Below are 12,226 nucleotides of genomic sequence, written 5' to 3'. Positions count from 1 at the left end.
ATTTCAGTTACAATGACATTAATGATTAAGAAGGATAATGAAGAGTTTTTGTCGGTGATGATAATGGTGAATAGGAAAGAAGAATTGACTATATTTCTGAAAGGAGAGAAAAACACTTAACATTACTAGAAAAAGTTAAGAAAATCCTTAACTACCTCAGTATCTAATCCACTAAGTTAATGCTCTCTATAACATCCCAAAAGGGAAGATAATTTAAGAATTCTGTCATATTCCGGAGTTATTTCCATTTCTTCTACTTTAGTAAAGCAATATCATGTGAAACATCTTTCACGAAACATCTGTAAAAACATAAAACGATGATTGTTTTTGAATGAGAGTTGTTCCTGAATAATATTTATTTTGATTTGTTCCAAACCGAGTTGTTTTCAGATAGTTACTCTCAATGTAAAAATTGTTTCAAATAAGAGTTGTTCAGTTATGATTTTTTTTAATAAAACTTGTTTTAAATAATGACCTTCTAAAAAACACAATTGTTCTAAATATAAATTTTTCCAAATAATAGTTGTTCTAAATATAAGTATTCTTGAAAAGCCATTATTTTAAACAAGATTTTATCCAAACTTTAATTGTTCTTAACAGGCGTTGTTTTTAAATAACTACACTGGATATCAGTTGTTAGCCCTATTTAAACATAGTTATTCTGGACATAATTATTCTTGAATAAGAGTAGATGTAAACAACAACTATTTTAAACAAAAGTTGTTGCTTCAAAAAAAATATGCTTGATAGCACAATTTCTTGAAATATAACTTTTTTTTTTATCTTAAAATGCTATTAACCAGAATAACACTACCTCAGCTTTTGATGATCCACCAAAATTTTCCTAGCCACAATACACAAGATGACAACCATACATGTATCAAGCTCAAGGATAGGCGAGATCAATAGGCCGAAACAAAAGCATAAAATGAAGCTACCAGGAGTACTAAAACCCACCATATACAAACAACATCCATTTGGTTTCAAATTGGTTTCTAATCCACCAAATGCTCAGTCCAAAAATATCAAGATTTGGCTACCAGAAAATGAAGCTCTACAACTGACTAAAAAGACTAGAGCCGTCAGGCTCGTCATTTAAATGTGAGTATGCTGATGCTCCAGCATTATAGTGATCTATAAAAATCCCAACCCCCCTTGGCCAAGTACTTACCTGAAACCACCTCCCACAAGTTTTTCTTGATGAGTTTGTATCATCCGAGTCCCATGTCAGTCATGTATGACTAACTAAATAAGATCAAACGATGCATCCCTTCAGCTGATCTAATATGAGAAGGTAGAATGAGATATTCTATTTCACAAAACATAACATCCCGAACTCTTGAATAATCATACATCTCGGATGCCATAAAACATAATTGAAGCACAAACATTCCATTGCAGGATCAAGACAAGCAGCCAGCCAGTCAATGTATATAAATAATAGATAATTATTCTAAACAAAATCCCCAAGGTTCAGTCATTGAACATTCTTATACTACTTGTTCTTAACCTCTTTCCTTTCATAGGCAGCATCATTCGTAGGCAACTCATGATGGCACACAGGGCAGGTATTCCTTATCACCAACCATGGTATAATACACTCCTTGGTAGCTGATTCATCTTCTCACCAAGGCTGATCTCATCTTTACAAACTGCACAAAGCACATAGTGTTTGTCACATTCTCTTGAATCACAACCATGCAAGGAAGACTCTTGACTGCATATTTTTTAGCTGGAGGCCTCCCAATGTATGCATTCTCATTCTCAGTGAATTGTACAAACAATTCTGCAGAACAGATATAGTTGTCATGATCGGTTTAAAAAATGCTCAGCATTCTCATCCATGTCCGGGTTTAGCTCCAAACTATTAGCATTAAACAAAACCTCCCACTCCCACCCCCACCCCAAGGCCTCCAACCCAGCTGCCCTATCGAAACTAACTGCATCTTCAGATGCTACTGTAGGGGGAAATGGAAAGCAAAAGCAAATTCTCATCATCATCATCAGCAGCAGCAGCATCGCCCCCAATCCTCAGTTGTCTCTCTATGATCTTCCAACAGAAGCGAACCCCAACAAGGCCAAATACTAACACTCGTGCACATCAGCAGCAGCAGCGGCAGCGTCAACTTGACAGTCATTAACATGATCATCAACTCCATAATCATCCCCTGAATTCAAATCAATAATTAATGCCTGGGAATAATTTGCTATGCCAACTTGTACAAATATTCCCATCAATTTGATAGAAAAATGTTATACCTTCCAATACTGAGATATCCAAGAAGTGTAGACTGGGAATATGAAGGAGCAATGGTATCAAGTTAAGAAAAAATGCAATGAGAAGAAGCATTTCAACACAGAGGAAGGTAGTCATAGTTTGATACTATGCAACGATGAAAATAGAGTACAAGTACAAATTTTGAAGGGAATAAACAAGTGTAGCTTGGGTAGTGGATAAGCCCAACTAACTACCCAGAGACTTAGCAGGAAAGGCGACAATACTCGCAGCCGAAAGTGAAACAACTCAGTACTCAGTGCTGCTTGCGTTTGATTTTGAGATCTCCATTGCATGAAATGAAACCATCAAGTAACCCTTCTTCTTTACACACCCTTAATGTCAACAAACAGAAAACCGCATAACTTCAAATATACATATAAGGAGGTACAAAAATATATTATTATGACAAGTGGAGCATTTATGCTTTTTCTACTAAAATTTTTTATAGTTTCTTTTTTAGAAGATAATTAAATAAATAATTTATTTATATAAGTTCAATTTATTTTTTTATTTAATTAACTATTTATCTTAAATATACCATTTTTAAATGCTTATATATAAAAAAAATCTCTTGAGAAAATGCAAAAAAAAAAACCTTCATTAACGGTTTTCATCATTAATGACGTTGAAAATGATAACATGTAACAACTTTTAGTTTAATCTAATATTCTCCTATGAAAAAAATATTAAATTGATGAGTTAAAGATAGATTATTATTGAGCATCCATCTCTCATAAAAGGAGATCCGAATAAAAAAAACACCATCACAACGAGTGTATGAAAATCTATAGCAGAATGAAATTAGAATCAATACGGCTAATACTAATAGTGTAGTAAAGTAACATTGTATCCAATGACCGCTTCCATTTGTGTCATCGAGTAGGTCCTAGCAAGGCAATACCCACGAGCCAGCCTGAACTTTCCGGTGCCTCCTACGACCGGCATTTCTCTCACTTCTTTCATCACCGGGTTCCGACCCACAACGCTGAAAGTGCTACCGCTGTAAGGCCCGGTAGTGAAAGCATAAGTAAGGGTCATGAGAAGACTGAGCTCTTTTTCTTGCGACGACATTGCGTAAATCCCTTGAGCACGACCAACTAATGTCGAGTTCATGCTCGGGGTGGCCGTCAGTGGGTTATCCATCACAGAAATGGACCCAAACATGGCCGCAATCGAGTCTTGACCTGTGAAGTTGGAGCGTCCGGCGACACGAACCGCGGTTGGATGGGGTCCTCCCACGATGTCATGCATGTAAAATTGGATCCGCGTCGCCTTCTGCTTCAACGCAACGGTGTTGTGAACGCTAAAGAAAACGCCACGAAAACCAGCAATTTGCTTGCCAATGCCATCATGCTTTAATGGCTCAAGTAGGGATGCAAGGTTTAGGGTAAAGGAATATGGTTTATATAATGGAGTAGTTTGTTCGTAGTTGACTGGAGCTTTCAACATGGCTTTCAAAGTAGGTAGAATTGAAAAACATGTCATTCTACCATAGTTGGACACGTTCAAGTTTTGGAATTTAAACTTCAGCAATCTTCCACACAATAATCTTCTTTGAAATTTTGACAATTTGCTGAAGTTTGGCTTTCAAAGAAGATTGGTTATAAGCGTCCATTTCAAACTGAAATGGCACGGTGGAAAAAAGACCCTTAGTAAAATGGAACCAACAATCACGTTTGGCTTCAAAGTCTTTTTTAATGGGCACAGACTTGTCGTTAGGGAGAAAGAAATCATTTTTAAATTAACAATAATCTTTACAACTTTAAATATTTGCTCAACGGGAAAATCCACAAATTGACGGTGGAGTTGACGTAAAATCGGGTCGTGCAATTAAGGGTGGTTTAGTGAGATGTCCGAAGGGAGATTGGGTGTTTGGATTATATAGGTGTTAGCTCGGTTTTAGAGATAGAATTTCAAGTGTTAGTAGAAGGGCTAAAAAACGAGTTGGGAAGAAGAGGTGAGTCGGCCGTTAGTTAAGAGCGATAGTAAAATAGCGCTAAACTTAATACTGGGAACTGAAAGAGTGGGGTTGGAGATTCGAAAATGGATGGCAAGGGACTGACAAGTCAAAATTCGACATGTGCCATGAACGGAGAACATGACAGCTGATGCTATGACTAGCTAGGGTGGTAAGGAGTTGTACAACAGGATTTCATTTTTTCTCTCAGTCGCCTCTGGTGATTCAAGATATTATGTGTGATCAGTATTAGCAACCTAATCATTTGTTTCTTGGTTGAGGTTTTGAGGTTTGTAACTAAAAAAAATAAAATTTAACCCTACCAAATTGCCTAAATATCATTTTGTATTTAAAAAAAGTTATATTATTTTAAGATATTTTAATAAATAAATAAATATTTGCACTGGGCGGAATTTAAACTCATAATATTTACATCGACAAAATTTTAACTTCATCAATCAACCAAAGCCTTACCTTGAAATGTTTTGTATATTTTAATTTTATTACTTCCATTAATTCTATATATTGATAATGTTCTTGATCGAGATAGTGTCACAAGTTAACGCAACATCAATTCAAGATTGATGGTATCACAATGATAAACAATTGTAGTGCATTTAACATTCTTAATTTGATGTATTTACTTGTTTAAATTTCATTTTACTTACAATTTAATCTATTTTTTGTTCATTGTAATATCGTACACATTGCATGTGTTATTATTTGTTAGTTTCAAATCATACATTTCATTAATTGTTATATTTTATAGTTTGAATATGCCAAAGGTTCCTGTACTCGTTTGAAATTGAAATTTTAATTTGTATACTTTAATTTTGAGACATTGAGTCATTGTACTTTTTTTATTTTAAAATATTTTTCACTCCATCTGATTTTGCCGATAAAGTTAACAATGTCAAAGTTAAAATAATTTTTTTACCCATCAACATTTACAGTTTTTTTATCAATTTGGTCCTTACCTTTAAAATTTCATAAAAAAATTTTAAATATGTTTTTTTCTATATTTTAACTAGAAATATAAAAATTAAAAAAATACAATTTTCTAAAAAATAAAAAAAATATATGAAAAATAAAAACTCTTTAAAATTTAAAAATTAAAAATATAAAAAACTCCAAAATTCAATGTTAGCTAAACTAGACCGAACTAGCAAATCAATTGGGATATTGGTCCGACAAGCTGTAAAATACCAATTTACCCGAGAATCAATTGGTTGAATTGAGCTAAAAAATCAATTGAAAATTTTTTATAATTTTTAGCCCCAACACTTAAAGGGTATGGACCAAATTGATAAAAACTGTAAAATGTTGAGGGCTAAAAAAGTTTAAAAATTTTAAAAATTGGTTGACTCGTGAACTAGTCTGGACTAGTTGAACCAGGCAAAAAAATCAATTGAAGTGGCAATTGATTTGGTTTTTATAATTTTTTATTTTTAATAATTTATTTACTTTGAATCGGTCTCATTTTGGAAACCAATTGGTCAGAATATTTTGAAACCGGATTAACTGACTTTTTAGTTTGATTTAACCAGTCTGTACCGGTTCGTAGGTCAATCAATTGTTTACCTCTCACTAGACCAATACCCCAATTGATTCTCATCCAACTAGTTGGTCTAGTCCAGTTTAATTTAGATACCAATGAATTTTGAAATTTTTGTTTATATTTTAAAATCATTTTTTGTTTTTATTTTTCATAATTATTTATTTTTAAAAATTATAATTATTTAATTTTTATGTTTTTTATTTAAAATGTGAAAAAAGTAATTTTTAAATTTTTTATGTACTTTTAAAGGGTAAGGACCAAATTGATAAAAAAAATTATAAAAGGCTAAGAACTAAAAAAAATTATTTTACCTTTGACATTGTTATCCTTAACGGTAAAATTAAATGTAAAGATCTAATATTTTTAAATAAAAAAAATACAGGGACTCAATGTCTATATTTAAACTTAATTTTTTTAAATACATTTAGTGTTCTAAATATATAATTTCACATGATAGAATTTCTGGTATATATATATAAATATTAAAAGATTAAGCTGTGTTAATAAAAATGTAAGTAACATAATTTATTTACCAGGTTAGGTTACAATTAATGTGAATTTATCCCGCAAAACCCTGCATTTAGGTCAACAACTTGGACTTGGATTGGATCACCTACATCAAACAAAACAAGACTATTTCATCATTGTAAACTATTTCCCAATCTGTTTAATATTTTTATTAATTAAATACAAATTAATATTTAACATCATTTAATTTATTTTTTCTAAATATAAGTAATTTGATTATTTTCTTTTATAATTTTATAAATATTTTAATTAGAGGATTGTTCTTTTTAATTGAAATTTTATTTCGTTAACTTTTTTTATTTTAATTATTTATGTATATTTCATCCCATTTATATATATATTGTATTTTTTTTATCTTCGTTTCATTATCTCTATCCGTTCTACTTGTATATTTTAAGTACATAAAAAATGAAAATTTATTTCATACACTATCAATGAAGTTTCAAAACTCTAAAATAAGGTTTAAATGGGTGATACATACTCCTTTACGATATTGTAAATAATAAAACATAAGGTTTTTTTTTTAAATGAGATATGTAGTAAAAATTGAACTCTGCTAGTGAAATTAAACATTTTAACGGGGTCTTTCAAAAAAAATCATGAATAATATATCAAATACTAACTAAAAGAATATGAATAACTATTTTGCATATTGAAAATGGAATTAAAAAGCTTCACAAATAAGATTCGGAGGCGGCTAATTGCCTTTAAATTATATAAAAATAATAATTAAAAATCGACACATGCCGACTTTCTAAATTTGCTTGTGAATTTTTTTTTAATTCTATTGGTTAATTGTTATGTTGAGAAAGGATTTTACGAGATTGAGATACTATGCCATTTGTATCATTTTTTAATAATTTAATATTATTTCAATATTTTCGTCTTAAAAAAATCAATATGTACTAAAATTTAAGATAAAAATATTGAAATGACATTAAATCATTTAAAAACCAACACAAGTTGGCCTTACACCAGTACCTTTTTGGTTAGCGTCTCACCTCCTTTCTATATTAGTAACATGTGGAATTCCATTAAGTACATTCAAGTTTAATTATCGTTGAATTTAATATGCAAATATTGTAAATAGTGAATTATGTCCCCTAAATCTGATTAATCACTAAATTAAAAAGAGCACTCTTCAGGTAAAACTACTCATAATCTTTCTAAACATATAAATAGAAAAATAATACTCATACATTCACTTCCAATCTCATCAACAAGCTAACGAAAAGTTTAAGTTGCGAAATTAGGAAGTATGTGATTGGCGTACGACTTATGTTGGAGGAGGGAGGAAACTGGTGACCAATTAGGGGAAAATATAAGTGGGTTTTCTCGTGAGTGACTCGCTAGTATCAACCACAGCATAGTCTCTGTTTTGTTTTGTTTCCTTCCGTGTGAAATGTAAACTACCCAAGGAACAGGAAGAGATACATACAAAGCCAATAATAAGAGCGAGGAGAGGGAGAGGGAAAGTGGGGGCTTTAGAGTTTACAAGGCTAAAGAAGGAGAAATGGGGTGGGCAATTTCTGTTCATGGAGGAGCTGGAGACATCCCACTTTCTTTGCCCCCAGAAAAACGTCTCCCTCGTGAAGCTGGCCTTCGCCGCTGCCTTGACGTTGGGATCGCCGCTCTCAAAGCCCACAACCACCCCTTGGATGTTGTTGAACTTGTGGTATTGGCTTTTATTGCTATCTATACCTTTACTTTTATTTTTATTTTTATTATTTATATTTACTGCATCTCTAGTCTTGGTTTATGTCAAATAAGTAGTTTGTTTTGCAATATAGTTGGTGCCGATGTAAAGTAGATAGTATGACCAAATGGGTGGGCTATAAATATTTGGGATGTTCTGATTGTAGCTGAAATTTCTTTTTAATCACTACTTTTGGGGGCACATTTGATTGTGAAATTCGGCAACTTTGAAACAACGATTGGTTTAGCCAAGATTTAGTGGTTTCACTTGAGTGATATGTAGTACCTAGAAGCCAGAGGGACTAGATTTCAAGAGCTTATGCCAACATGAAATGGGTTCTTTTCTTTATCTGATTCTGAATAGACCAAAACAAGTCTCCTTTTTCTTGCTGTTGTTGTAAGCATATTCTAAGGAGTTCTGGGTTTATCGGTCATTTGCTTCATAGGTTCGTGAACTGGAAAACAATCCGCATTTCAATGCAGGAAAGGGGTCTGTCCTCACCACCTCAGGTACAGTTGAGATGGAAGCATGCATCATGGATGGCAAGACAATGAAATGTGGAGCTGTTTCAGGTGTCAGCACTGTTGTGAATGCCATATCCCTTGCGCGGTTAGTCATGGACAAGACTCCTCATATTTATCTGGCATTTGATGGTGCTGAGGCCTTCGCAAGGGAACAAGTAGGTGACATGCAATCTTTGATTTGCTAATGCTCTTTAACATCTATGTCACTGAAAGGTCTATCGGGTCTGTTCTTAAATTTTGTAAAAATCTGAACCTTTTATTCTTTAGTTTTTAGTTCCTTGTTGCTTGCCTTTAGTATTATTTGTTCTAATTTATTCCTAAGTAAACATTCAAGGTTTTTAAACTATTTGAAGTTATTGCTCTAATTTGTCAAATTTTGGCGACATATTCTTCTTTTAGGTCAGTTTCATTTTCTTCATGCGATCTTCCTTTTGCAAGTTTGGCAATCAAGTTCATCAACTATGTTGTTTATTTGTTTAGTTTGGTATCCTTTTTGTTCAATTTAAGTGGAGTGAAACATATCATTAGCGCTTCGAATTCTGCCTTCTTCTTCAGCCACAATAGCAAACATGTTTAGGGGAGTACGATCCTCCAAACATATGGAAAAACTTTAAAAAGAGCAAGTATATCCATGTGACACACATACTCATATACAACACTCATCCTTAATTCCTTAATAACTGGCCAAAGAAAACTAAATATATGGTGCTTATAGCTTTGAATTACTATAGAAATGATTATGATCTGCTTTTCTTGTCTCTGTTTTGTTCTACATCGGGTCAGGGTCTTGAGACTGTTGAGATGAGCCATTTTATCACCCCTGAAAACATTGAAAGACTTAAGCAGGCACAAGAAGCTGACAGAGTTCAGGTATTTTTTATACACAAACTTTAGTCTTGGTCTGGTCAAACTTCAAACTGTCTACTTCTTATACGATTTTCGAAAATATAACTTATAAAACCATAGAACATCAGACCTCAATACTGCTTGAAATATCTTAGTATGGCATCCAACAAAATTCTTCTGCCTGTTTATCTTTGTGTCGGAAAATTTTTCCCCAGCTTTCAACTTATTCGTGTCCAAAGTTTGATTTTGAACTGATGCTTCAAGTTTTATGTCTTTGGTTTTGTTTTAATCTGCAGCTTGATTACACTCAACCAATTCAAAAGGAGGTGCCAAAAGACGCTGCACTTGCTGATGGTGATAGCCAGATTGGCACTGTTGGATGTGTGGCTGTTGACAATGAAGGGAATTTGGCTACAGCAACATCAACAGGTGGAATAGTGAACAAAATGGTAGGCCGGATTGGGGACACACCAATCATTGGTGCAGGGACTTACGCGAACCATCTCTGTGCCGTTTCTGCTACAGGCAGAGGAGAAGCAATAATCCGTGGTACCATCGCAAGGGATGTTGCTGCTGTTATGGAGTTCAAAGGTCTTTCCCTCAAGGAAGCTGCTGCTTACGTTATAGATCAAGTTCCACGGGGCAATGCAGGATTAGTTGCCGTGTCTTCCACCGGAGAAGTCGCTATGCCCTTCAACACCACTGGCATGTTTCGTGCTTGCGCTACTGAAGATGGATATTCAGAAATTGCCATATGGGATTCTCCAACAAAGTAAACCATTGCTAAACTTAAGCTATTTGCAGTCATTTGCCTGAAAAAAAGACTGGAAAGTTGTTATAAGAACATGATCAAAGGATCGTATAGTTGTTGTCGTCAGCATTTGGGGACATGAAATGTTATATTTTTATTGCTTAGTGTTAATAATGATATGTTTCCGAACAATTAAATCAAGTTTCCTTTTTCTGAAATCATAACTCATTTTATAAATTTCATATAAGCTTAGGAGTTGTGTTCATTGATTTTGCGGGGGAGAGGGTAATGGTTGCATGTGAAAAGGGTTATCTGAGATAGGAGGGATTGTCCGAGCCATCTTCTAAAGCAAGGTTCAAGGTTTGAGATTTAGGATTTAGAGTTTGGGTTCATAGTAAAAAAATTACCAAAATTGCTGATATCTCATTAAATAATTGGAAAGGGACCAAGGATGATAAAAGCTCGAATGGATTGCATTTAAATCAAAAGAAATATCTACAATTTTAGAAATTATTTAATTGAGTTCATTTATTCGGTATGGAATTAAATTAGGCAGTTATGAGAATTGTTCTGGTAAAGAATTTGATTAAAGAATTTCTTTAAAAATTAAGTTTTGAAAATCTCAATGATTTTTTAGAAAATTAATTATGATTAAGTAAAATTAAATTAATTAAAATAAATATTATATTTTTAGAAATTAATTTTTGAGTCCGACAATTAGCATAATTAAACTTAAAAATTGAACTTGAGATCAAAAATTGAAATTGAGAATAAAAAATCGAGATCGAGATTCAAAACTAATCGAACTGAATCATGTATGTGAAATCGAGCCAACGGTCTAATCGGGTCATCACTGGCCTAGACCTAACCAGCAGCAGTCGAATTGACTTGGAGTGTCATGAGGGTGTTGCGCCTTCAATAACACCATCGGTCACAACAATGTTGGGGCGTGGTTGTGACGACGGAAATCCGGTGGTTAGTGACGATGATTTTTCAGTGATTGAGCAATGGAAGAATCACACTTCTACTGAAACTCTATCGGATAATTTAATTTTAGATTAACTATTTTAAAAATAATATTAATTTAATAATGTTATCTTAATAAATTATTTCAGAAGATTTATAAAGATATTTCTTTTATTTACAAATTATCTCATTGGTAATTTTATAGAAAATTTTCTAATTCGAATTGAGTTCCCAGTCGACAACAAATTGATTAAGTGTTTATTACTTTAAATATAACCACTAACTTTTTGTTTTTGAAAAAAAAATTAAACTCTAATTTTTACCTTAAACTTATTTTCTGTTGCATTTTTCATTTTAATTTCCATTCCATTTTGAAAAAACAAAAGTAAAATCTAACTTGAAAACTATCTCCGACACCGGAGTTTCGAGGTCCATCGCCATTTTTCTTTTGCAATTTTCATTTCAAGTGATGTTACTGTTCTTTTTTGTAGTTGGAGTTATACAAGTTTTTATGTAGAATCAAAACAATGAAAAAGAAAAGAAACTTTAAATGTAACTTTTTTGTTGTTTTTTTCCTTGGAGATACTGATTTTTTTTCCAATGTAGAAAATGTGGGTTTCCCTACTTGTTCTATAGTAGAAATGGAAATGTGGGGTTGATTGGAGCATTTTGACGAACATCATATAGACACAAACAATATATCCCTGTCTTTGTGTTCACCTTCTTCCACTTTCAACACCTTTTTGCCCATTTAAAAAGCTGTTCCATTTCAACCCTATTGTCCGCACATTGAATCTTAATGGCCGTCCCCCCTTTTTCATATAAAAAGAGAAACAAAAATTTACCCATTCATTAGTGGTTAATGTGGAAAGCCACACATGTTCCCACTTCATCTCATTCCACTAATTCCATTGCTGCTTTCTAGCTTCCATCATCAATGGCCCATCTCATATCAATCAACTCAATACCTATATATATATAATGTTAATGAAATTGCAGCTGCACGTTACCCCTTTGTTTTCTTTTTAATTATCCCCCATTGAATCTAGTACTGCAAAGACAGTCAATAATAATTAGAGGGTAAGAACTTGTAAAGTTGACATTTATATATATAATGGACAA

At 32.9% G+C, this 12,226-nt stretch overlaps 1 protein-coding gene and 1 pseudogene across 1 annotated transcript; one reads left to right on the top strand and one right to left on the bottom strand.

Annotated features, from left to right (window-relative positions):
• Positions 1-3,007: 3,007 nt before the first annotated feature.
• On the bottom strand, positions 3,008-3,914 carry LOC107947619 (dirigent protein 22-like; annotated as a pseudogene).
• A 3,362-nt stretch (positions 3,915-7,276) lies between these two features.
• Positions 7,277-10,356, top strand: LOC107946561 (isoaspartyl peptidase/L-asparaginase 1). The gene is made up of 4 exons (XM_016880947.2): positions 7,277-7,996; positions 8,463-8,696; positions 9,325-9,411; positions 9,684-10,356. Exons 1-4 carry the CDS (start codon positions 7,835-7,837, stop codon positions 10,161-10,163), a joined length of 963 nt encoding a protein of 320 aa, XP_016736436.1. The 5' UTR covers positions 7,277-7,834; the 3' UTR covers positions 10,164-10,356.
• Positions 10,357-12,226: the final 1,870 nt, after the last annotated feature.

This window comes from Gossypium hirsutum, chromosome D12 (genome assembly GCF_007990345.1).
Source record: "Gossypium hirsutum isolate 1008001.06 chromosome D12, Gossypium_hirsutum_v2.1, whole genome shotgun sequence".
In the NCBI taxonomy this organism is placed as follows: Eukaryota; Viridiplantae; Streptophyta; class Magnoliopsida; order Malvales; family Malvaceae; genus Gossypium; species Gossypium hirsutum.
This window is presented reverse-complemented; position numbering and strand designations above follow the sequence as displayed.